The sequence below is a fragment of the Orycteropus afer genome, unplaced genomic scaffold (assembly GCF_000298275.1).
Source record: "Orycteropus afer afer isolate SDZICR_OR568_19922 unplaced genomic scaffold, OryAfe1.0 scaffold00171, whole genome shotgun sequence".
Taxonomy (NCBI): Eukaryota; Metazoa; Chordata; class Mammalia; order Tubulidentata; family Orycteropodidae; genus Orycteropus; species Orycteropus afer.
In genome coordinates this window covers 3,917,061-3,942,026 of record NW_006921758.1, presented here as the reverse complement: position 1 = coordinate 3,942,026, position 24,966 = coordinate 3,917,061, and the positions used below count along the sequence as shown (strand labels likewise).

General features: G+C 37.0%; 1 protein-coding gene across 1 annotated transcript; it reads right to left on the bottom strand.

Moving 5' to 3' along the window:
- Positions 1-1,945: 1,945 nt before the first annotated feature.
- On the bottom strand, positions 1,946-23,874 carry LOC103202017 (sulfotransferase 6B1-like). Its single transcript, XM_007946797.1, has 6 exons — positions 23,730-23,874; positions 20,861-21,045; positions 16,313-16,439; positions 9,128-9,222; positions 8,777-8,963; positions 1,946-2,064 (listed from the first exon to the last, which is right to left on the bottom strand). The coding sequence occupies exons 1-6, from the start codon at positions 23,872-23,874 to the stop codon at positions 1,946-1,948; spliced, it is 858 nt and encodes a 285-aa protein (XP_007944988.1).
- Between the last annotated feature and the right edge of the window lie 1,092 nt (positions 23,875-24,966).

Below are 24,966 nucleotides of genomic sequence, written 5' to 3'. Positions count from 1 at the left end.
GTCACATCTAATTGCCTTTCTCATTCACTAATCTTATTTGAGGAAGGGGTTGTTGTTTTTAGGTGCTGTCACTTCAGGTCTGACTCACAGAGACCTTATGTACAACAGAACAAAACACTGCACAGTCCGATACCATCCTCACAGCTATTGCTATGTTTGAGCTCATTGGTGCTGCCACTGTGTCAATTCGTCTCATTGAGGATTTTCCGCTTTTTCACTGATGCTCTATTTTACCACACATGATATCCTCCTTCACAAACTGGTCCCTCCTGATAACATGTCCAAAGCACAATTAAAAAAAAAAAAAAAAAAAGTACGTGAGATAAAGTCTCATCATCCTTCTCTCTAAGGATCATTCTGGCCGTACTTCTTTCAAGGCAGATATGTTCATCCTTCTGGCAGTCCATGGTATATTTCATATTCTTCAGCAACTCCATAATTCAAGTGCATTAATTCTTCTTCAGTCTCCCTTACTCATTGGCTAGCATGAATAAGAAAGGAGCATATCTAAGTAAATCTCTATTAATGTTATTTTTGAAGGAAAAAAAAAGTAAATTGCACAAAGTCAACAGGAACATATTTTATTTACAACAAAAATCTACAAAGATCAAATTACTTACTGGAATTATGATATATTTGATACAAAAGATACCAACAGATTTGTTGCTGAAGATAAAATTCACAGTACAGCAAGGTACAGGGTCAAAGTTTTTGGCTGAATTAACTAACTCAATCCATTGCTTTGGGTTCATACCTCAGAGTCATATATAATTTTGATTTCCTATTAAGCCTTGAGTTAGATAATATGACACAGATGTGAACAATATGACTAGAGGTACATAGTAACTGAAATAAATTCACTGAAAATTTTATTACAATGTCTTCTAGGCTAAAATCACAAGCAAATATTTGTTACTGGTGAGAGAGAATTATATAGATTGGATTAATGCTGAAAATGCCTAAGAAAAAAAAAAACACATATATTCAAAATACTGTAAAGAATTATAAACACTTCAAAAATTTTTATTTTTCAAAACTAGAAATAAGAAAAATTTAAATTTAACTTACTTGATTACAGATAAAGAAAAATATTGGAATACAAAGCCAATGTGATTTTAGTGTGAAAAAGTGTCTTTTCACTCTTTATTCTCACCATCATATTGGTGAGTTGATAATCTACCTAATAGATGTTTTCACAATAGTAAGATTGCATTGTCATTGTTACGACACTGGAGAATACTTCCACACAGATACCAAGAAATATCTAAGTAAAAATGTTTGTCTACACGCCCTGGAGAGAACAATCAGGGGAGAAGGAAGGGCTGTTTATGCACAGGGAGACAGCTCAGGGGGCAGGAGAGTATGGAGGGATGGACACTGGGAAGAGGTAACTATGGGGAGGAAGTGGGAGGGGAGCTGTTGCATTGTGGTAAACTGTGGTCAATGACATGAGACAAAGTATATGTGAACTGCTGTATGGAAAGTGAATTTGCTCTGTAAATCTTCACCCAAATAAAAAAAAAAAAAGAAAAAAAACTGTTTGTCTAAATGTTATGATTGTTCAAATAGGCAAAAAATAAATTATTCTCACAGTTGTTACTTTAGATAATCTCTCACCTCTTTTGCTGTAAATTAATGCCGTTTATAGAGCATCAACAGTAACCTGCTCTTTCTGAATAGAAGTAATCTCCTTGCTTTACTGAATATCCTGAAAACAGATATATAATCCAACCATTCAAAAAATTTTATATTTCCTTTTATTGATATTTCTCTATCACCAAATATGATACTAATAGTCTCTCACACATTACACTTCTGACACTTTCATCAAGTGTCTGTTTCTCACTGAAAGAAAGATCTGCTTTTCCACATTGATGAAAATATTTACATATTCCCCAAGCACTACATCACATAAAGTGGATATTGGTTTCATTTCCCATTTATATTAAGAGTAATCCTCAAAGTATCTTGCCAGTTCACTGTGTTTCATTTTCTTTGTGAATAGTTCATCAAATACTCTCTTCTGCTTTGAAGTAAAGTAGTTTATCCAATCACCCACAGCTCCTGGAAATATCAGAAATAAATCAGACAAGAACCAATTTAAATATATAGTATTCATAAAAGAAATCTGTCAGGTACGTAATAATATGTGAACATTTTGTTATCTTATTTATTTATTTAACATTTTATTGTGCTTGAGGTAAAAGTTTGCACAGCAAATTGGTTTTCCCAACCAACATTCATACAGAAATGGCTGTGACATAGGTGGCAATCTTGGCAGTGTCAGCTGCACCCTCCCTATTTCCTCCCTGGGTTCCCTGTTTCTCCCTGTCTTCTCATTTTGGTTTTGGGCCAGTGTTGCTCTATTGGTCTCATACAATTTGTTGTTCTGAGGAGCACATTCATGTTGTCTGTTTTATAGTCCATTCTGTTATTTCCTGGAAATTGGCCTCTTTAGTTTCAAGTTAGGTTTTCTCAGGGCATTAGTGTCAGGGGTTACTCTAGTCTCTCTCCAATCAGGAAATCTTCTTTGTCTTTCTTTTTTTGCCTTTTAATTTTTTGTATATATATATATTTAACCCATTCTTTCTGGTACCTATTGTGGTCTTGGTGATAGTGGTCGGTAGTGGTAGCTGGACACTGTCTACTACTTCTGGTCTCAAGTTAGAGGAGGCTGTGGTTCACATGGCCCATTATTCCTCTGGACTAATTGCTTCCTTGAGTGTTCCTTTCTCTTTGGGCTATGTTCCAGGTGAAAAGAGACCAATAGTTGCTTCTTAGATAGCTGCTCCAAAGCTTGTCATCTTTTGATGATAAGATTATAGAGAATTACTATTTTCTTCATTTACCTACCTATAATCCTAATATTTTCTGTAATGATTATGTATGAATTTGTGCAGTTTAAAAAGAAACTTCTTAAGAAAGGAATATTAAAGTATATAAATGACAGTAGTTTTACTGTAGCAAGCAAAGAAATGTCACACATAAACTTAAGAGAAACAATAAGGCAGACAAAGTGAATGTCATGATGTTTCGTTCACTTTCCTACTTGTATGCCTCCATAACGTGCCTTCATAACATGAATACCATTCTCAAGCTGTGCTGATAACATACCACAAGGGTGAGTAATGATTTCATTTTTAGGAAATTTTACAAAATTGATAACAGAGAATTGAAAACATAAACACCAAGTAACTTGTGTGAAGTCCTCACCTTCAATTTAAGGTGTTTGGGGACTGAAAAAAGGTCATTTCACAGTGCACCAGCCTCTCCTGATCATACAAGGCCCCCTTCTCAGCCTGGGCCACAAGGCCAGCCACTCAAGGCTACGCTTCTTGCCTCTGTATGCGCACTGTGCCAAATCCCAACTCTGCATCTTGGTGTTTTGCAACTCCTGCCTCCATGCTTCATTCCCGTGGGTCCACACGTACTGGGAACGGTTGATATATTATTTTATCCCTCAATTTTAGATTCTCTTATACTTTTGTTTTCCAATTAGATGATAAACTCTTGTTATCAGTGATTGCTAAGCAGAAGGCTGGCGTTTCAAACCCACCAGCCGCTCCTCAGAAGGAAGATTGGGCAATCTACTTCTGTAGTGAAGTGATACTGCCTCTGAAACCCAAGGAGGGGTCGCTATGAGTCAGATCTGACTGGATGGCAGTGAGTTTGGCTTTTTTTTGGTATGATATATTGTTGGTGCACAATCCTACAGCATCAAATCCAGTGCTGACCATATAGTAGTGAGTGTTCAATAAACATCAGGATTTTGATTGAATGTGAGACAATGTGACCTAACAGCAAAGAAATATATTACAGCATAGGAACTTTTGCTCTTGTTGATTCTGGTTCCAAAGCCTTGGTAAAAAAGACTGTTCAAGAAGGAGCAAAGTGGAAGTCTTCTGTATTGGCAAAAAACAAAGGGAATGGAAAGAATAGTACTAGAAAGGAGACCTCAGAGTCAGAAAATGACATTGCTTCTAATACATGGCAGTTGGGGCATAAGATGAACTTCATGTTGTTAAACACACTGATGTGTGGGAAACACTTGGCCCAGCACCTGGCACATAGAAGAGCAATATTAATTTTACTTATCAATATTCCTTGGTCCTTCCTGATTCTCCCTTTGGGCTTCTGGTGTCTAATCCGCCTAAACTTCTGACTTTTGTTTGGTTGTCTGGTGTTATGGATTGAATTGTATCCCTCAAAATATGTATTGACTTCCTGGCCCTTGTATTTGTGGGTGTGATCCTACTGGGAAATACGATGTTCTTGTGTTATGCTAATGATATCATACTAGTGTAAAGTGGATTCTAAATATAGTTCCTCTTAAGTTATAAAAAGACCAGAATAGATACAGAAACACAGACAGGGGGAAGATAGATGCCAAGGAATGCCAAGGAAAAAGAAAGAACTCCAAAGAACTTCTGAGGCCACAGACAAAGAAGGACCTCCCCCTAGAACCATACCCTGTTTGTGGACTTCTAACCTCCTGAACTGTGAGAAAATAAATTTCTGGTATAATTTGTTATGGCAGCACTAAGACACCTGGCTTCTTCAACTTTCTTACTTTTTTTTTTTAAGAAAAATATCTTTTTAAAATTAATGGAATATTTATATATATGGCTTAAAGAAAATACAGATAGCAAAAGAAAACCAAAATCAAGGAAATACATTCCTCTAACACTGCTAACAGGTTGGTTGGCAGGTATTTTCTTCCAGGTGTTCTTCTCTGTAAACATACATATACATATAAACTACATACTTATTAAAATGGCACAATTATAATTTTTTTTAACTTATTATACTGTAAGTATATACACCTACAATAGAAGTTGTGATTGAGTAGAGTAAGAGTGAATTCAGAGGCTGGCTCTGCCATCTGCTAGTGTGTGACTTTGGAGAAGTTATTCAGGTGCTCAGTGTCTCAGTAAAATGTGGATAACATGAATACCATTCTCAAAAGTTCATTGTCAAGTTTAAATAAGATAAACCAAGCATTATGCCTGTCACATAATAAGCACCAAATAAGTGCTGGTTATTGTTACTTTATCATTTTCATGACTCTATAATAAAACCCTCTATGGATATGACTCAATACATTTAACAGCTTCCAATTAGTGGCTCATTTAAGTACATTCTAGATTTTCACTGTTACCAGAAATATTGCAATATGCATCATTGTCCATACATTTTTCTACATTCATTGCAGTCAATGTCATGAGACAAAATGTGTATGAACTGCTGTATGGAACATGAATTTGCTCTGTACACTTTCACCCAAATCACAATAAAAATTAAAAAGAGAAAAAAAGATATGTTGAAGATTTAACTCCTGGTACCTGTGAATATAAGGAACTCTGGTGGCATAGTGAATAAAGCATTTGGCTGCTAACCAGCAGGTCAGCGGTTTGCACCTATCAGCTACTCCACAAAGAAAAAGATGAGGTAAATCTACTTCTGTAAAGATTTACAGCCTTAGAAACCCATTGGGGGTCACTATGAGTCAAAAAGACTCAACGACCGTGGGTTTGATTTTGTTTGGTTTATCTGTGAATATGATCTTGTTTGGAGATAGGGTCTTTGATGATACCCGTTAAATTAACATGTGGTCATATGATAGTAGAGTGGGACCTAATCCCATCTGAGCGCTGTCCTAAAAGAAAACAGACACTGACAAACAGTCAGAAGAAAGACAGCCATGTGAAAACATGTTAATAATCCAAGGAATATCAAGAAATGCCTGGGGAGGAAAAAAAAAAAAAAAGCTGGAAGAGACAAAGAGTGGTGATTGTCCCCTAGAGTGTACAGAGAGCATGGCTCAGCCAAGACGTTGATTTAGACTTCTAGCCTTCGGAACTGTGAGATGATGTATTTCTGTTCTTTAAAGCCATCCACTGCAGAACTTTGTTACAGCAACTCCAAAAAACTAAAACACATCCCTTTCTTCACTTGCTGCTGTGCTGACTCACAGACTCCATATGGCAGAGCAGAGCTGCCCGTTGGGTTTTCTTGGCTGTAACTTTACAAAAGCCAATTCTTTCTCCTATGGCCACTATCAATCAGTAAGTCAAACTTTTGGTTAGTAGATGAGCACTTAACTGTTATGTCACCAGCTCTCCTGCTTTCTTTACTATCCCCTGGGGGGGAAAAGTCAACAACAAAAAAATAAACCTATTGCCTTCAAGTTGATTCCAACTCACAGTGATCCTATAGGACAGAGCAGAACTGTCCCATAGAGTTTCCAAGACTTGTAAATCTTACAGAAGCAGACTGCCATATCTTTCTCCCATGGGGCGTCTTGTAGGTTTGAACTGCTGACCTTTTGGTTAGCAGCTATACACTTAACCACTTTGCCACTGTGCCCCTTCTTTTCTTTACTTGTCCACTCTAGTACTGAACTATTTTACCTAATTTTGCAATCCACTGATATCTCCTAAACTGACCTCTCAGCTCAGCTCTACCCAACAGCATCTCCACTGCCACTCACCAAGTTATGATCCTCGATATATCTTACCTGTTGTTGTTGTTGTTATGTGCCGTCGAGTCGGCCCCGACTCATAGCGACCCCTCCTTGGGTTTCCGAGGCAGTATCACTACGGAAGTAGGATTGCCCAACCTTCCTTCCGAGGAGTGGCCGGTGGGTTTGAACCGCCAGCCCTCTGGTTAGCAGTCAAGTGCTTTAGCCACTATGCTACCAGAGCTCCTATATCTTACCTAGGTTACTACAACTATTTACTGGACTTCTCTGTCTTTACTTTCCCTACCTAGTCAATCTTCATCCTGCTCTGATGGTGTAGTGCCTAAGGCATTTGACGGTTGGCAGTTCAAACCCACCAGCCACTCCATGGAAAGAAGGCTGAGCAATCTACTTCCATAAAAATTTACCGCCTTGGAAACCCAAAGGGGGTTGCTAAGTGTTGGAATTGACTTGATGGCAGTGAGTTTGGTTTTTTTCTTGCTATAATTTTATAGCACAGAGGTCTGCCTTTGGCAACTGACTTCTTAAACAAACCAGGAAAAAAAATTCCCTACTATATCCATGAAAGCTTTTCCTCTCTGGTCTCAATCTTTCTTTCTTTACAGATACGTGTTCCTCATTTTATCTCGCACATCGCATACCACTCTAGCACTTGAGATTACCTACGCTTTCTAGAAAATATATCCAGTTTCCTGGTGGTGCTGAACTTTTCTTCTTGCTGCTAACTCTTACTGGAATGTTTTTCTTCCCTGCTATTTTCCTGATAAAATTCTGCTTGTACTTCCAGTCCCAGATCCAGTGTGATCCCCTCACCCCTCACCTCTATCCACACTTTGCTGGAGAACAGCTATCTCTCCCTGATCCATGCTGCCATTCCCATTTTGCTCATACTACTACTCCAGTCCTGATCACGTTGTTTTACTGTCTAGATTATGATCTTCTGAAGGACAGGGTTGTGTCTTATTCAATTTTGTCAATCCTATTTCCTAGAAATAATAATTTATTAAAAAAATATTTGCTGAGTTGAATTCTCGCCTCTTTCTTATCCCTAGTTTGGTAACTATAAAACCCCCACAACTTTCTTCCATCAAGTAATTCTGACTCATTGTGACCCCCACTGGGTTTCCAAGGCTGTTATCTTTATGGAAGCAGGCTGCCTCATCTTTTTCCTGCAGAGTGGCTGGTGGGTTTAAACCACCAATGCCTTAACCACACCACCACCAGAGCTCCTTTCTAGCAACTATGTTGTTGTTGTTATGTGCCTTCAAGTCAAACCCGACTCATAGCGACCCCTCCTTGGGTTTTCGAGGCAGTATCACTACGGAAGTAGGATTGCCCAACCTTCCTTCCGAGGAGTGGCTGGTGGGTTTGAACCGCCAGCCGTCTGGTTAGCAGGCAAGTGTCTTAGCCGCTATGCTACCAGAGCTCCTTTTCTAGCAACTATAAGGAGGTAGAAATGAACGATCAAAATGGAAAAATAATCTTTGCAAAGTTAAGACAATATCTGTTCTATGTGAATTGGCAAATATTTGTGCTGAGAGGAATTATATTAAATTGTACCAAGAAAAGTAAAACAAATGTGTGTTTTCATGTAAGGAACCTAAGTATGTAAATGCTGATAATTTTGCCTTTGATACTAGAATATTTTTTCCCACAGACATGGAAAAAATTTACATGGACTTCAAAAAAATTCTATATCCAGATGAACCAAAATACTTTCTTGGTAAAACCTTAGAATAGGTGGGGGAGATTAATTCCCTTCTCTTCAGGTTTCTATACAGAACAATGTCCTCAGAGAACATTTTCAGCTTAGTCACTCCAGAAGAGTGACTTATCTGATTGCCGAGTATGGGAAAGTACACTGTTCGTGGCTTCTTTCTGTCTCCTGGAGAGAAGCATATACTGCCTCGTACTTTAAACCATGCTCCTCAGAGGGGAGAAGACTGTATTTGATTGGCTGGTATAAGAAGGTTATGTTTATATAATTTAAGGGTGATGTTTTAGCAAAGGACTGGGCTACAGCCCTAGGCCACATTCTTCAAATAGTTTATAATTTCCATGTATTTGACTCCTATGTCTATCTCTCAGCTGGTTCCTAACTGGGCATCGGAATGCCAATATCTGGAAATAATGTAATTCAACAACTTCATTTAATAAACATGCATTGAGGGGCGATGATATGAAAACCATTGTGCAAGAAATGGAGTGTATGAAGGTGAGATGAGAGATTAAAAAAGTACAATGGAACCACTTGTAAACACAAACCCCAAAGTACCATGTCTCTTTCTGACTTACCTTTCCTAAATACCAGGTTCCTATTAGAAGTGAGGGCACAGATGGTGTGTTTTTGATCAGAGTCTTCTCTGGCTGCATTATTTTTCATTTCGCTGAATGATGTTTTCCAAGCAATTTTATTAATTTCACTCTCACTCACATATATACCAAGGAAAGCAGTTATTTTCTTTATGCTTTTAGAAAGATCCTGGGCAACATACAAATAAATAAATAACAAATAGTACAATCCTTATCAAGACTACAAATTCATTCTTTAAAATCTGAAAAGAAGAACTCATTGATTGATTGGTTGCCTTACTGCTTTAATATAATGTGATTTAAATTCCAATTGTTGAAAAGTTAAGGACTTACTTTCTTCATTTCTTCATAGAACATAATGAGAATGTTTTTATCATTTTTGTGCTCTTCCCAGCTTAACAAATGATCAAACCAGGATCCATATACAACTGAAGAAAAATGAATTGTTGAGTTAATATGCAGCCCTCAGTTGTTCTCACATTAGTTAAGTATTCAATGTCAGGCACATGCCTATTAAACTCTGGAGTAAAAGAGTTTTTTGGGTTTTTTAAGCACTTGATTTTATAATTGTTTCAATGAAATAGAATACTGCGATATGAATGAGGATGGTAACATTTCTTAATAAGGTTACTACAGATTTTTTTTATTTTAGTAAATATTCTTTTACATCAGGAGAACTGGCAGCAAAATTAGAGAGTCCATGCCTTCCCAGTGATTGTGTTCTAATGACTACTTTCATGGCAAGCTCACATGTGCAGTGTAGAACTACACTCCAGAGGGTCTTCAAGGCTGTGATGTTTTGGAAGCACATTGCCAGGCTTTCTTCCAAGACATCTCTATGTGGGTTCAAACCACCAACCTTTTGATTAGCCATGAGTCAGAATTGACTAATGCCAACTTGTTTAATTTTTAGTTTTTTATTTGATAATTACTCTCAATCTTGGAAGAGAAAAGGAAATACCAAAGATATATCATTGCCATGATTTTCATTATTATAGGTTCTTACTATAAAAGGTTATGAACTTCTGCAAAAAAAAAAAAAAAAATCATTCTACTCACTTATCTTTCACTTTGTCAAGGCTGAAAAATAAAACCTTATGGATTTTTCTATTGGTAATTATTACTATCCTTAAAACGACAGCTATAAAAAACCTCCAGGACCAAAAGTAAAATATTGTTATCCAAATAACCAATATAGCAGTGATGATTAAAAACACAAAGTGATCAACTTCCTCTTGACACAACAGGAAGTCAACTTGAAAATCTAAATCATAAAGCATAGTAATTTAAAATACTACATATACATTAGGAGCTCTGGTAGCACAGTAAGGAACTTGACTACTAACCAGAAGGCTGGTGGTTCAAACCCACCAGCCACACCTGGAAGGAAGGTTGGGCAATCTAGTTCCCTAGTGATACCACCTCGGAAATCCAAGGAGGTATCCAAGAAAACCCAAGCAGGGGTTGCTATGAGTTGTGTCCGACTAGACAGCACATAACAACAACATCAACAACATATACATTGTTCTGTATGTGTCTTATCACACAAAGCCTGAACTCTAGCTAGTGTTCCAATCATAAAGAGTTACTCTGCTAGCAATTTCTCAAAGAATGGCTGACCATGTATTCATTTAATAGACATATTTTAAGCTATTAGTGTCTGCCAAACATTGTACTTGACATTTTGAATATTACAATTCTGAATAAATTGAAATATAATTACCTCCAAACTAACTACAATTTTTTATGACCTGAGCTTTTGAAGACACAAAGGACAAGAAATAACTATAATGTATTTTTTGAATAAGAATTTCAGGGACTTCAGTGGTATCATAAAGAGTCAACCCAGTTTTCTAGTCTATGGATACACAGGGTTGTATCAAAAGAATCCATTTGTAGAAGAACCATCCTAACAATATCTTCATTATCAGAAATCTAACTGCTATTTCAGTGACTTAAATAATACTTTATCTTAGAATTACCTGAATTACCACTACAGTGATAAGGAGTTTATATTCTGAGAATGACCATCCTGTTCCCAGGTACAAAAACAAAGAAGGGAAACTGGCTCTCCTTCACACAAATTAAAGATGGAAACTAGTCACTAGTGTCCAAAACCATGCCCACAGTGGTAACCAGCTCCCTCATTTTCCACCAGCAGCCACAGCCCAGTCATTGTGGATGATGTCACTGTCTAGAGATGCTGATGCTTGGAAAATCTTGCACTGTTAGGGGAGCTCCTCCATCTGTGGCTAAGAGGCTGGGTAGGCATAGAGACCCAGTGTTACACTCCATGGTTAGGTGTAATTGACCTTGCTACTAAAGTTTTGCCATAGGAAATTGCATTCCAAAGTGTGTCAAAATGGACTTAAAATGAATTTTGGAGAATAGTCTGTTCATAATTTGAGAACCAACTGTTCTATTGACTAAATAATTTACCCCCACCTTGTTCCAAAAGAATATAAGCCAGTCAAAAGAATTCAAAGAAATAGGCTACTTACGCCTTTGTTACTAACATGTTGTTGTTGTTGTTATGTGCCATCGAGTCAGACCCGACTCATAGTGACCCCTCCTTGGGTTTCCGAGGTGGTATCACTACAGAAGTAGATTGCCCAACCTTTCTTCCAAGGAGTGGCTGGTGGGTTTGAACCACCAGCCTTCTGGTTAGCTAGTAGTTAAGTGCCTTAGGCACTATGCTATCAGAGCTCCCTCTTACTAACATAGGGAAGTCTAATGCATGCAAAAGTCTAAGTCTATACCTTAACTGATATATTAGAACATATTTTGAAAGATTACAAAGGTTTTGAATAAAAAATAACATTCTGGGAATCTCCCCCCCCCCCTTAGGTCTTTAGTAGACCTATGGTTTCAAAGAAAATGTAGCTTTCAAAGTAGAGACTAGAAATCTTCCTTCCATAGTAAATAATTTCTTTCATATCAAGTCACAGAATTTTCTCAGCACCTCTTAGTCTTAACATCTTCTTGGTATGCTTTTCCTCTGCTATCCAAAAATATCCCTTCTTTGGAGATGTCATTGAATAGAAGTTGTTCATTCTGGCCCAGCCCATATGTTTTGGAGGCTAAAGAGTGAGTTATAAATTTCACTGTTTCCTATAAACTTCTAGAACTTCCCCTCCTGTAGAATACAGGGTGTTATTTTTCTTTTTTGGGAAGGGGCCTTGTATCCTTTGAGTCTTTTCTTCCTTCTCTGTCATAAATCAACTTTTCAGTCTCTCTCCTATAGTCACTGAAGTCTCGGTCCTTGCCATCAACTAAAAGGACTTTAATAACTAGCTCCTACAATACCCCAGTCTGACTACTTTGGTCCCTTTTCTGTCTTCACTCCATTCCTCTAGTTCACCACCTCAACAGTTTTCTTGCCAATACTGTCAGTTTCCTTGCCTCTGTATTGCTTATATTTCAATTACCTAACAAACACTAAATATTGAATTAACAATTTACCTTCTTTTCTTCTCTCCCATTGTTGCTGATGGGAGCTAGAGAAATTTACACAATTCTATGTATTTGTGCCACTGCAACCACACTTTTCCAACCTTACGGGCCTTAACTGACTCATTCTGCTTTAGCACATTCTTTTATTCTTCCCTTTTGGTATTTCAAACCTTCCATACTTTATGAAAAAAGATTTCTCTGCCCCTTATGTCCAATTATAATGAGCATCTTCATTTTTAAAAAGCCCTCTGAAGATAGGACAGTTGTATAGAAAAACAAAACTCTGTGGGATAGAGTAGCCTAAGAAAAATGGAATATTAATAGAAGAATGGAGGAGGCCTATAGGAAAAGTGAAAGAATAAAATGCTAAAATACTAGTTTCATAAAAATAGTAATCTAGCAACATATTTCCAGAGCATAATTTATAGTTGTTGTTTCATATAAAAACTTATGACATATTTTTATACTGAGTGAAAAGATAAGAAATTAATTAAATGATGTTATATAAATTTGTGGCTATCAGCATCTCTTTATTGTACTGTCTGTGGCATAACTCATGTCTAGTCTATGGTTTGGAGATGTGTGCATGACATCATGATGACACAGCTGTAAATTAATCTCTCTAGATAAATATCTACTAGCAGTGTTCCCACCCAAATACGAACCTCTTTAAAAGTCTCTATGTCTAGTAGAATAATAGGTGAGTATATTTCTCTAGCATTCTTTAGCCATTACTTAATGTGAAGCTCTAGATAATGCTATAAAGTAAGGGAGCTCTGGTGGCATAATTTTATTTTATATTAGGAGTCTGTACGTGAGAATGGTTAAGCTACTTGTTTAAAGCCACAGAGAGTCAATTATAGTCAAGTCTTGAATCCAGGTCTTCTGCCTCCATAGCCTGCTCTTTCTACTATATCATGTTGTCATTGTAAAGGAAATAATTCTTCCCTCAAAAAGTAATTAAAGACTGTCCCTGAAACACACTTACATATGCATATAGCTCCTCCATCCCCCGCCAACACACACACACAGTAAGAAAAATAACTATAAAGAGTAAAAAGTGAAGCTACTATTTTAGGAAAAAAAACTTTAGTACTATACAGTGACTGATTACCCAAATGTAGTATACTTACAAATAAAATCTCTTTAGAAATAATAATCTATTAATTTACCTAAGGAGGTATAAGAGAATCACCTAGTATATATTTTCAAAATACACTCCCAGATATCCTGCTTCAACTCCTGATGATACAATAGTAACAAATGCAGTTGATCCATGGTGACTAGTTAGAATCTCTGGGTTCTGGCCTTGGCTGGCCATCTTGAGGCTAATTCATAGAAAATCATCCCTAGAACAAGAGCAGTACTAAGTCTGCTCCCCCAGGGGTTAGGCAGACCATAGCTACAGTGTGCTCTGCCTTCTAAACACTGTACAGTAACGGAGATATGGCCAAGATAGAGCTCGGGTGGTGATGGGAGTGGGATGGTGAGTTGCACTGTGTAATAATGGTAGATGAAAGAGGCATTTCCTGTCTTGAGGAAAAGCAGGCTCAAGATCTGTTTTTTAAAAATAATTTATGTATTTAAACTCTGCTTATTCCCAAAATGGAATAGAAGAGAAGTGAGGCATGCCAACTATCTTCAAATATTTAGAAGGTTATCATGTGGAAGAGGAATTAAGTAAAGATCAGGAATAGAATTTGGGGCTGAACATATTATGGCACAGAGGTAAGAGCAAAGATTTTGACACTAACCCTTGAATTTAAATCAGGTCTTCAAACAGGTCCCTTCTGGTTCTACCCCCTGCTGAGACCCTGAGATCTTGTTAAAAATGTAGATTCTGATGCAGTGTATCTGGGGTTAAAAAAAAAAATCAAACCAAATTTACTGCCTTGGAATCGGAATTGATTCTGACGCACAGCAACCCCTCCTTGGGTTTCCGAGGCAGTATCTCTATGGAAGTAGATTGCCCAATCTTCCTTCCAAGGAGTGGCTGGTGGGTTTGAACTGCCAGTCTTCCAGTTAGCAGTCAAATGCCTTAGGCACTACACCAGGTAGAAGCGCATATTCTCAGCAGAAGACAGAACTGGAATGAACATGTTCAAGCCCTAATTTAAATCTTGGCTCTGCACCTTGTTAATTATGTGTCTGTGGACAAGTTACTTGGCCTCCTTGAAGTTCTCATTTTCTTCACCTGTGAAATGAGGACAATGTCTACCTCATGGTGTTTCAGTGAGGATGAAATGAGATAATGTTTTCATAGCACTTAGCTAAGTGACTGTATCACATGGTAAGCACACAGTAAATGGTAAGAACTTTTTCTGAAAAAACAGAACAGCTGAGCAGTTCCAAGATGGATTGTATTGCTTTGAAGGGTGATGAATCTGTGCTGATTAGGGATGATCAGATATCAGGTGGGTAGTTTTGATCAGATAACCTTTAAAGTACCTGCCATTCTTGAATTTTTATGATTCTTCAATTTTATGGCAGAATTTTATGATTCTGCCTTTAGTTAAGAAGGAAAGTAGATTAGAAAGAGGAAGTTAAAAAGTACAAACAGAGCATATTTATTCTATAGGGAATACAGCAAGACAAAGAGTAAACTCTGTTGCTGATGGTTACCAATGTCCTCAGATTAAGGTTGCATTTGTTGTGGTCTTTTTGCAATTATTGTTGTTGTTATTAGCAAATAAAAACCTAATTGCAAATAAAATAATGAAATTAGGAATTAAGAACTTACTTTGCGTTTGGTTGCTAACCAGCAGGTCAGCAGTTCAAACCTACTAGCCTTGCCACAGAAGGAAGATGGGGCAATCTACTTCTGTAAAGATTTACAGCCTCAGAAACCCAATGGGGGTCACTATGAGTCAGAATCCATTCTATGGCAGTGAGTTTGGTTTGGTTTTTGGTTTAAGCCCAATCAAGAGTGACATAGTGGTTAAGTGCTCGACTGTGAAACGTAAGGTCGGTGGTTTGAACCCACCAGCCACTCACGGGAGGAAGATGTGGCAGTCTGCTTTCATAAAGATTTACAGCCTTGGAAACTCCATGGGGCAGTTCTACTCTGTCCGAGTCGACACCATGGCAGTAGGTTGGTGTTTCTTGTTAAACCTAGTAAGAGAGGCTTCTAGGAACACACAATTTCTAACTCATGTCTCTTCTAAATTCTGCATCAGATTGGTATAATATTAAGGTTTAATGAAAAGTTGGGAATTCTGATTTGTGTTGTTTCCCAGTGCTTCAGACATCAGTGAGTCAGGAAGAAAAGAAAAATTTCCAGGGCTTCGAACTGGTTCATTCTTGTTCGACCCTCTGCTGAGAGTTTGCATCTCCACCTCAGATACACTGAAACAGAATCTACATTTTAACAAGATCCCCAAGTGATTTTTAGAGATCCCCAGGTGATTCTTAGTCTAGATAAGATTGAATACATAAGAATACATATGTCTGGGGTGGAAATGCAAATTTTCAACAGAAGGTCAAACAAGATAGATAGGCTCAGGGGCCTGAAAATTTCCAAGGTCTGAATAAGAGCAGGACCGATGTGTACTGATGACTTTTTCAGGATAAATCACTTTCTGTGACTTTTTATAAAACCATGTGTCAACATAGTTTGTTCTATCACGATTTATTTATTTGAGGAACCTGAGGGTTTTTGTGTGTATCTTTTTTGTTTTATTTTCCAGGTGAGTGTAATGCATGTTTCAAGCTACCTGCACAAGTTTTAACTGTACCTCACTGCACTCCAGTCAGCACATAACTATTTTACTGGAAAGCCTAATTACTAACACTATTACCTTCAACCCTCTATGAGAAAAAGGTGCTTGATCAGAATTAATCTGTTTTGAACCCAGTTCAAAGGATAATTGCTAATATATGCTACCCATAGGTGATAAGAAAGACTATGAAGAAGCAAGCGGGAGAACACTTAGAAGAAATAAATGAATTTATTCTGATGTATTTCTGAAAATAGGAAAGATCTATTCAGACTTTTGATTTGAATGCTTTCAATTTAAGGGGAAAAGTTCACTGTATATTATGAATAATAAGCAATGGTATATTTACCATCTCCTCTTAGGAATTTCTCTAAAAACGCAGCCCACGTGTCTATGCAGGGGAGATTAGGGTTATCTCTGTAGTAGTGGTACAAAGAAACAGCTGTATCTTTTGGATTTCTAACAATGTAGATAATCTGTTAAAGACAAAACAGAATTTATCTTGAATGGACATAGCCCCAATACAAAACATTCCTTAAAAGAAAGCAACAACTAGCCTTACCTGTGCAAGCTATGAATTTTTTGACAGCTGATTATTCAACACAGACTTAGGCTAGTGTTTCTCAGCACTTAACGTGCATAAGAAGCACCTGGTTTCAATGTAAATTTTGATTCAGGAGGTCCAGGATGAAGCCCGAAGTTCTGCATTTCTAACAAGGTCCCAGGTGATGCTGATGCTGCCAATCACATTTTTTTTTTTCCTTCTTTTTAAATTTATATACTAAATTTGGTCCTGTTTTTTAGGGGCATACATGGGAAAATCCTATTAATCTATTCTTGTTTATGGGAAAAACAATGTTTTGGAATTTCCTTCTATAACTTAATCCTCAAAAGAGTAGAGAATCTGATACCTTCTGATTTAATCACTAACACTGTAACCCCAATTCAGTAAATATTTAGTACCTACTGTATACCTAGGGGTGCTCTGGTGGCATAGTGCCTAAGGCATTTGACTGTTAACCAGAAGGCTGGCAGTTCAAATCCACCAGCCACTCCTTGGAAGGAAGGTTGGCCAATCTACTTCCATAGAGACACCACCTCGGAAACCCAAGGAGGGGTCGCTATGAATCTGATTCAACTCAACAGCAGTGAGTTTGGTTTTTTGCTTTGGTATACCTGGTAGTGTGCAGTGTTGCAGATCCAAGGCATATAATGATGAACAAGACAAAAATGGTTCCAGACCTCCCTCTTAAAACTTACAGTCAGGTGAGGGAGTAAGATAATTAAACACAGTCTTGATAATATAGTGTTTAAAGAGTTATAATAAAAGTATAAGGTATGGTAGGAGCATATAAGAAAAAAATATTTGAAAAAAAAATTGTACTTTAGATAACTTTTAACACCAGCTTATTATAAAGTACTACATTGCTTTTTATAAAGTTCAACCTAAAGATTAATCTTTAAACAAATGATTTTGGTTTATCTCATAAATTGCAGTTTTCTTACAGAAAAAAAAAAATAAAATTGTACAACTATATTAATATAAAAGTCTTCCACCATGGAAATGATAAAAATGTTCATAAAGACACAGGATGTGATGCTTCCAGAGAAAGGAAAAAAGGAAAGCAAAAGAAAATATACAAAGCAAATTAATTAGTCAGATCAATAGTCAAACTGATGGGCTAATCCAGATCTCCTACACAGTTTCAGAAAATACTGGAGGACAAGAGATGTCAAGACAACATGCAATACAAATACAACATAACCCACCACCTTTTTGTGTTTTTCTGTAGTGTCACTCCTCAGTGTAAGAACCTGGATGTGATGGGAGAATCTCATGGTCAACGTTGCCTGAGTACCAGATGTTCTATTTGTATTTTAATTGACAATCAGGGTGGATATGTTTTACTTAGGGAAGACAGTTTTTGCTGAGTCATTTTTAATATATAACTATCTTTCTGCATTGTGTTCATAGTCCAAATATTGTGTCTAGTCCACATGAGCAGCACCTGCTCTTGTTAAATTGAGAGATGTGTGAAAGGCAAGGCCACATCTTTCTGTGTCAGGAATGACTAGCCACCTTTAACCTCCTTTATTGTCATTATCCCAAGAGAGAACTGTGGAATCACCCAACACATCAGGTTTTCTCTGCTTGCTGAGCTGATCTCAGAATCCCAGGGCTCAGAGAGTACTGTTTTAAAAATCCATTGCTTTAAGCAAAAAGTGATAAGATGGTAGAACGGTAGTCTCAGCCATACAGTTGAAAAGTATTTTTTTTTTTTTTTAGTATAGAGGAGAAGTTCTTAAAACGTTCAGAAAACCCCCCAAATTACATGTCAGTGATTATCTCCTGGGAAAGACAATGCATCCCATTGATACATATTTTGACAGCAAAGGTTAAAAATGTATTCTGAGAAATCAGAAGAAATATTCAGAAAGATTGGGAGATAAGAAGGGAAGTTAGAATAGTACTTTTGGGGGAAATATATATATATATATATGAACCAAAACATCATGATATGAGGTGGAAAGCATAAATTTCATGTCAGAGACTTTGGAAACATAAAGAAGGAGAGAGAGGATAAGGAAGAAAATATAAGAGTAGAGTTAAGAGCTAGTAGGGAAAGATTGGGGGAGTAACTTACTGTCTCACAGGCCCTGCTGGGGCAAGAAGGCAAGTGTAGCCTCTCAGCTCTCAGGTCTAAGCCATCAGTAACAATGGTCATTGTCTTAGGAGACCAGCGGCCATCCATCGCAGAGCTTCAGTTCCTATTAAGGGTCACACCAAAAGGATTGTACCTTAAGGCGGTACCTTCAATGTAATAGGAGCTCTGGTGGCCTAGTGCCTAAGGCATTTGACTGCTAACCAGAAGGCTGGTGGTTCAAACCCACCAGCCACTCCTTAGAAGGAAGGTTGGGCAATCTACTTCCATAGTGATACTGCCTGGGAAACCCAAGGAGGGGTTGCTAGGAGTTGGATCCAAATCGATGGCAGTTGAGTTTCAGTGTGATGGTTAAGAAGCACCCTAACCTTTCTGAGTTTCAGTTTCTCTGCTTATAAAAGAAAGAAAAATACCTACCACTTGTTATGTTGTTGTTGTTGTTGTTATGTGCCGTAGAGTCAGACCCGACTCATAGTGACCCCTCCTTGGGGTTCCAAGGCAGTATCACTACGGAAGTAGATTGCCCCATCTTCCTTCTGAGGAGTGGCTGGTGGGTTTGAACCACCAGCCTTCTGGTTAGCAGTCAAGTGCCTTAGCCACTACACTACCAGAGCTCCCACCACTTGTTATAATGCATGTAAAACACACAACCTAGTCCCTGGTAGCCATTTGTTATGAATGTTACTGCATCACTCAGCATAAGGATTATTGAGTTTACCAGACTCCTTTTCTCTCCCAAATATCTCCCCTACCCCATATGTGTGTGTGTGTGTGTGTCTTAGAGACAACCTGTCTGAAATGAAAATGTTCAGTTCAGTGAAAGTATAGTTATATTAGTACACCTTCTGCTGTTCTGATAGATATGCTCGGGATAAAGGCAAATATCAGTGACATTTTGTCTTTGGTTGACTGTTACCTTTTATTTGGGCAGAGAGTAGGTCATAGACTTAGAATTATAGGAAGATCTACTTTGGTAGGTTTTGTGTTTCTATTTTTAAAATGGGAGCTCTGGTAGCATAGTGCCCAAGGCACTTGACTGCTAACCAGAAGGCTGGCCGTTCAAACCCACCAGCCACTCCTCGGAAGGAAGGTTGGGCAATCTATTTCCATAGTGATACTGCCTCAGAAACCTGAGGGGTCGCTATTAGTTGGGGCCCACTTGATGGCACATAACAACATTTTAAAAATACAACTGACAATGAAAAGCCTTCATTACTAATTACTTGTTATAGGTATCATATATATTTTGCCTTTGCTTTTTAAATATTATTCTTTTAAAAAATTAAAACAAAATTTTAAAATGTTCCTTGTAGGAACATTTTGTTCTGGCAAAATACAGCCATCTGTAAAGAAGATGAAATTCAACTAATGCCATAAAAGAGAAAACCACATGGTCTATTGGTATATTTTCAAGTCTTTTTTTTTGTTTTTTTTGCATGAGTGTGTGTGTACATATAAATTTAATTGAGATTATTCAGTATATATGGATTTAAAAACATTATTTTTACTTAACTTAATGTCATAAGCATTTCTCCATGAATACATAAATTTGAAGGAGATATGTGAATAGAAAAATACTTATTAATTTTAAAAAATAATAATGTATCCCCTTTAAAAATGGCTGAGGTAATTAATCTTACTGTTTTGTATTATAGTTCATTTTGTTCTTATTTTCTTATACCAAAAACCAAACTCACTACCGTCGAATTGGATCCGACTCATAGTGACCCCTCCTTGGGTTTCCAAGGCGGTATCACTATGGAAGTAGATTGCCCAACCTTCCTTCCTAGGAGTGGCTGGTGGATTTGAACCACCAGCCTTCTGGTTAGCAGTCAAATGCCTTCGGCACTACGCCATCAGTGCTCTCGAAAACATGGTAGAGAAAATAACATTATTTTTAAGGCAATTTTTCCTTCTCTAGACATCAATAGTTAAAGTAAAAAGATTAAGACCAGATTCAGAATAGAATAAAACATTGGCTAGTGTAATTAGGGTTGACATGCCAGTGGAATGTTCATATTTTTTTTCAGTACTGAAATATTATTAAAATAATTTTATGATTGGACACTGTGGTAACACTTATACATTCATTTATCTTAATCTGTGCTTCACCTGTGAGATGGATACTACATCTAATGAAGAAATAAAGGCTCAGTGAGGATCAGCAACTTTTCAGGATTACATGGCTTGACTATGACAAAGCAAGAATTCCCACACCTCTGCCCTTAACTTACCTTGCACTGTTTTGTTTTAATTGTCACTGGTAGCATGTCATAGATCAAATGTGTTGGAATAACTCTTCGCTTACAAACCAGTTTTAGCTCTTCAAACTTAGAAATGTCTCCCAATTCAATAGGAGATGTTAGAGTAATTCTTGCATTAGGAATGCTCTCAATGACTTCTGCAATCCAGTGAGTGCCTCCAACCAAAGATAAAATGAAATGCAATTTAATTATATGCCACTCTTGATGAAAAGAATATAGAACATTAACATGAGGTTATAAAAGCAATGAATGCATTATTTTTATTATACTTGCTGCCTCCTGATACCCAGTGAAATCTGTTGAGACATTTCAGACACTAATTCATTTCTAATCACATTTTAAAGAGTATGAAAGTATATGAGAACAATGTGTGCTATTTCTTCTGTTGAAATACTCTTCTCTGCTACAACTTACTCTACAGCATCCTCCAATTCACTAACAAACAGACCTTCCCATATACAATTCTTACTGGTCCTTCAAGCTCATGCAGCCTCCTCTTTCATAAACTGCCTTCTGACTCCCCACCCCAAGGAGCTGCTCTTTCCTACCTACGTCCTCAAAGTGCACTCAGCACCTACCTCTATTAGAATGCACATCAGCGAACAACGGCATTATCACCATTGTTTGTATTCATGACTATCATCCCATTTATTGTTTGAATATAGAGACTAAATGTTACTTTCAGTTGTGTACAAATGCACAGTAGATACGCAAACAAAGCAATTAAGTAATAAACAAATACCACATTCAAACATCATAAAGGGTGCAAGTCAGCTACCATGGGGTCTATATGGATTATCATTTTAAGTTCATATAACATAAATGGTGAATTTGCTTCAATGTTGTAAACAATAGTAACTAACTTTGAGCACAGAAGTAGAAGTTTGGGGGTGATGTATGTTTTATCAGTGTGAAAGTAAAATTCCCTACCATTTAAAGCAAACCTACTCTCCCTTTATCTCATTTTAATTTAATTTCAGTGAGATGCAATATTAGAATACACTTGTACAGAGCTTTATAGTTCAATAAATATCTATAATTTAAACAGTGTTCTCATTTGCATCATGTTTTAATATTAAGACTTCTAGATTACAGTGTTGTAAATATTCATAATCATAGTAGTCATACCAATGTCACTCAAAATAGTAATGATATTTATATTATTTTAATAAAATATATTGATGATATATTTTGATGAAGGAAAGAGAATACAAGCAGTGGCACTGAAGAGGCCCTCTGGCAGTTGGTGTTTTGGCTGCAAAGGCTATAATTTATAGGTACCAATTTGGATAGTTGAAGCCTTGTATATTGTTGTTTATATATGGTATTTTAGCCACCTGCTGGAAAAACCAGAAAGGTATTATAAATTACTTTCTAAAGTAATATATCAATTTAAGGTAAGATATATTTATTTACAGGATCCCTGATGGTGCAATGGTTAAGCACTCAACTGCTAACCCAGCAGGCCCTCATGGGAGAAAGACGTGGAAACCCTATGGGGGAAGTTCTACTCTCTTCTATGTTGTTGTTGTTTGCCATCGAGTCGGACCCAACTCATAGCTACCCCTCCTTGGGTTTTTGAGGCGGTATCTTTATGGAAGTAGATTGCCCAACCTTCCTTCCAAGGAGTAGCTGGTGCGTTTGAACCACCAGCCTTCTGGTTAGCAGTCAAGTGGTTTAGGCACTATGCTACCAGAGCTCCTATAGAGTCACTATGAGTTGGAATTTGACTCAACTGAAGTAGGTTTTGTTTGCATTTATTCACAGAACTGCCTATTGCTTTTCAATTATACCCTGAGGTATTCTTGGGGTAATCTTAATTTCCATTTGCAGCAACATTTTTGAAAATAAAAAGAATATGTATATGGCTTATATTTATTTTTAAAATGTCCTATGGGAAGTGTGGCCCTACATGAACCCTGCATCTTCCAAGAGGGAGGGCCCCTAGCACTGGACTTATGATCCGTTGAGAGTACTACCATACAGACAAACTCAAAGAGAGCTTATCTCCAAGAAGCTGGACTTTTGTTAGCAGGTATATGCCCATCCACATATGTTCACTATCTTGCAAACAGCAACAGGAAGTTGGATCTGGACACCTCTAAAGGTAAGACATGACTAATTTTGATTAGAGAACCCTGATGGCACAATGGTTAAGCCACTTGGCTGCAAAAAATTGGTGCTTTGAACCCATCAGCAACTCTGTGGGAGAAGAGACCTGGTATAAAAAGACTTGATAATCTGCTCCCATAAAGATTATCACCTTGGAAACTCTATGGAGGAGTTCTACTCTGTCCTATGAGTCAGAAATGACTACATGGCACACTACAAAAAATTTTGATTATCTACAGCATTTCATAATTCATAATAATGGTCCCTGCATGAGTTTATACCTATATGTAGGAATAAACTTGAAGTCCCTTTAACAATCAAAGTATTTATGGTTCTTCCCAGCCCTGAAAAAAATAAAACATTAATTTATATATAAATTAATCACTAATTATGATTCAAATAAGTACTATTTATTGTGCTTGATGCAAAGTGTAATGAGAATGCTATAATGTTGAATATTTGATGCTTATTGTATATATAGCAATATCTGTGTGTGTTTATAAATAAAGTGGAAATAAAACCATAATAAAGCTTTAACTTTTCTAACTGAATCTTCTAAGCACATTTTCTGCTCTCCAATTTCAAACGCTTTCATCAAAATATCTAGGCTACCTTATTATCTGTGGAAAAATTTTGAAAAAATAAATGTTTCATAAAAATTATCATTATTACATTTCTTGTTGTTATTGCATTTCTACATATAAAAATGCATTAAAGTAAACTTTACCAGATTTTGGGTAAGAAACCAGAAACACATCATCTTCTCTTGCATCGAAAGAATCCAGGGAACTTAGAAGTCCTTCTGAAGACAGTGTGGAAAACAGGATCCCCTTGAATTTATGAAGAACACCTGAGTGATTCTGAGATAACATTTTTTTATCAAATGAATTAAGAAGTATTTACTAAACACTGATCTACACAAGGCACAGAGTAAATGCATTCCTTGATCTTCACTTTAGCTCAGTGCCAAAGTAATCTCAGAATTAGTGAGATTTCATCTAAATGAATATATTTATACCTTTTGCAATTCTTCGCAAGAGTAATTATTAAACTGCAACTAAGCCAAAGTCTACTGTGAAATGATATTATCTAAATTTGCTGATAAACAACACATTGTGAAATGTTTCCTTCAGCTTGACACTCAGAATACTTTGCACACAAAAGTCTCAAGCTATCAGAATACAATCATTTTATTAAGGGATGACAATTAATCAAATCCTTTGGCCTTTAATAAAGAAAGGCTTTAGTGATTATGATAGATTACATCCCTGTGGAAATGATTGGAAAAATTAGATTTTTTTTTTTTCTTGAGGAAGTAGCTAGTATCGCTTTTCAGAAGAAAAAGGAGAAATGGAGTAAGCAAATAGAAATACACAATTTCTTATGAATTGGCCAATAAACCTGTGACTAAAGATAAACCTTACAAGAAGTGCTTTAGAAAAGATAACACAGAAAGCAGGAAACCCAAGCAAGCAAAGAGGTATCTTAAGCTTTGACGTACACAGGAAGTTTTTGGTTGAAGTACTTAAACCTCTGTCTTAGTTATTGTTGGCTTTTGTCACTAATTGTTCAATTATATTTTGTCAATAAAATGCTGGGTTAAATTAGATATGACACCAAAGAGCCCAATTACTTCAGGGAATTTACTGAATTTTTTTTTGTTTGCTTATCTAACTCTCTTAAGAAAATGTTCACCAAGAAGGTGGACATTGTATATAAAGTGAAAATGTACATATGTAATATACACATTATATATACATAGTTGCTGTTCAGTGCCATTAAGTCACCTCTGACTCATTGTGACCCCATGTACAACATAAAGATACACTGCCTGGTCCTGAGCCACCTCATAATCCTTGTTATACCTGAGCCCATTGTTGTAGCCACTGTGTCAATCCATCTTGTTGAGGGCCTTCCCCTTTTTCACTGAGCTCTACTTTACCTAGCATGATATCCTTCTCCAG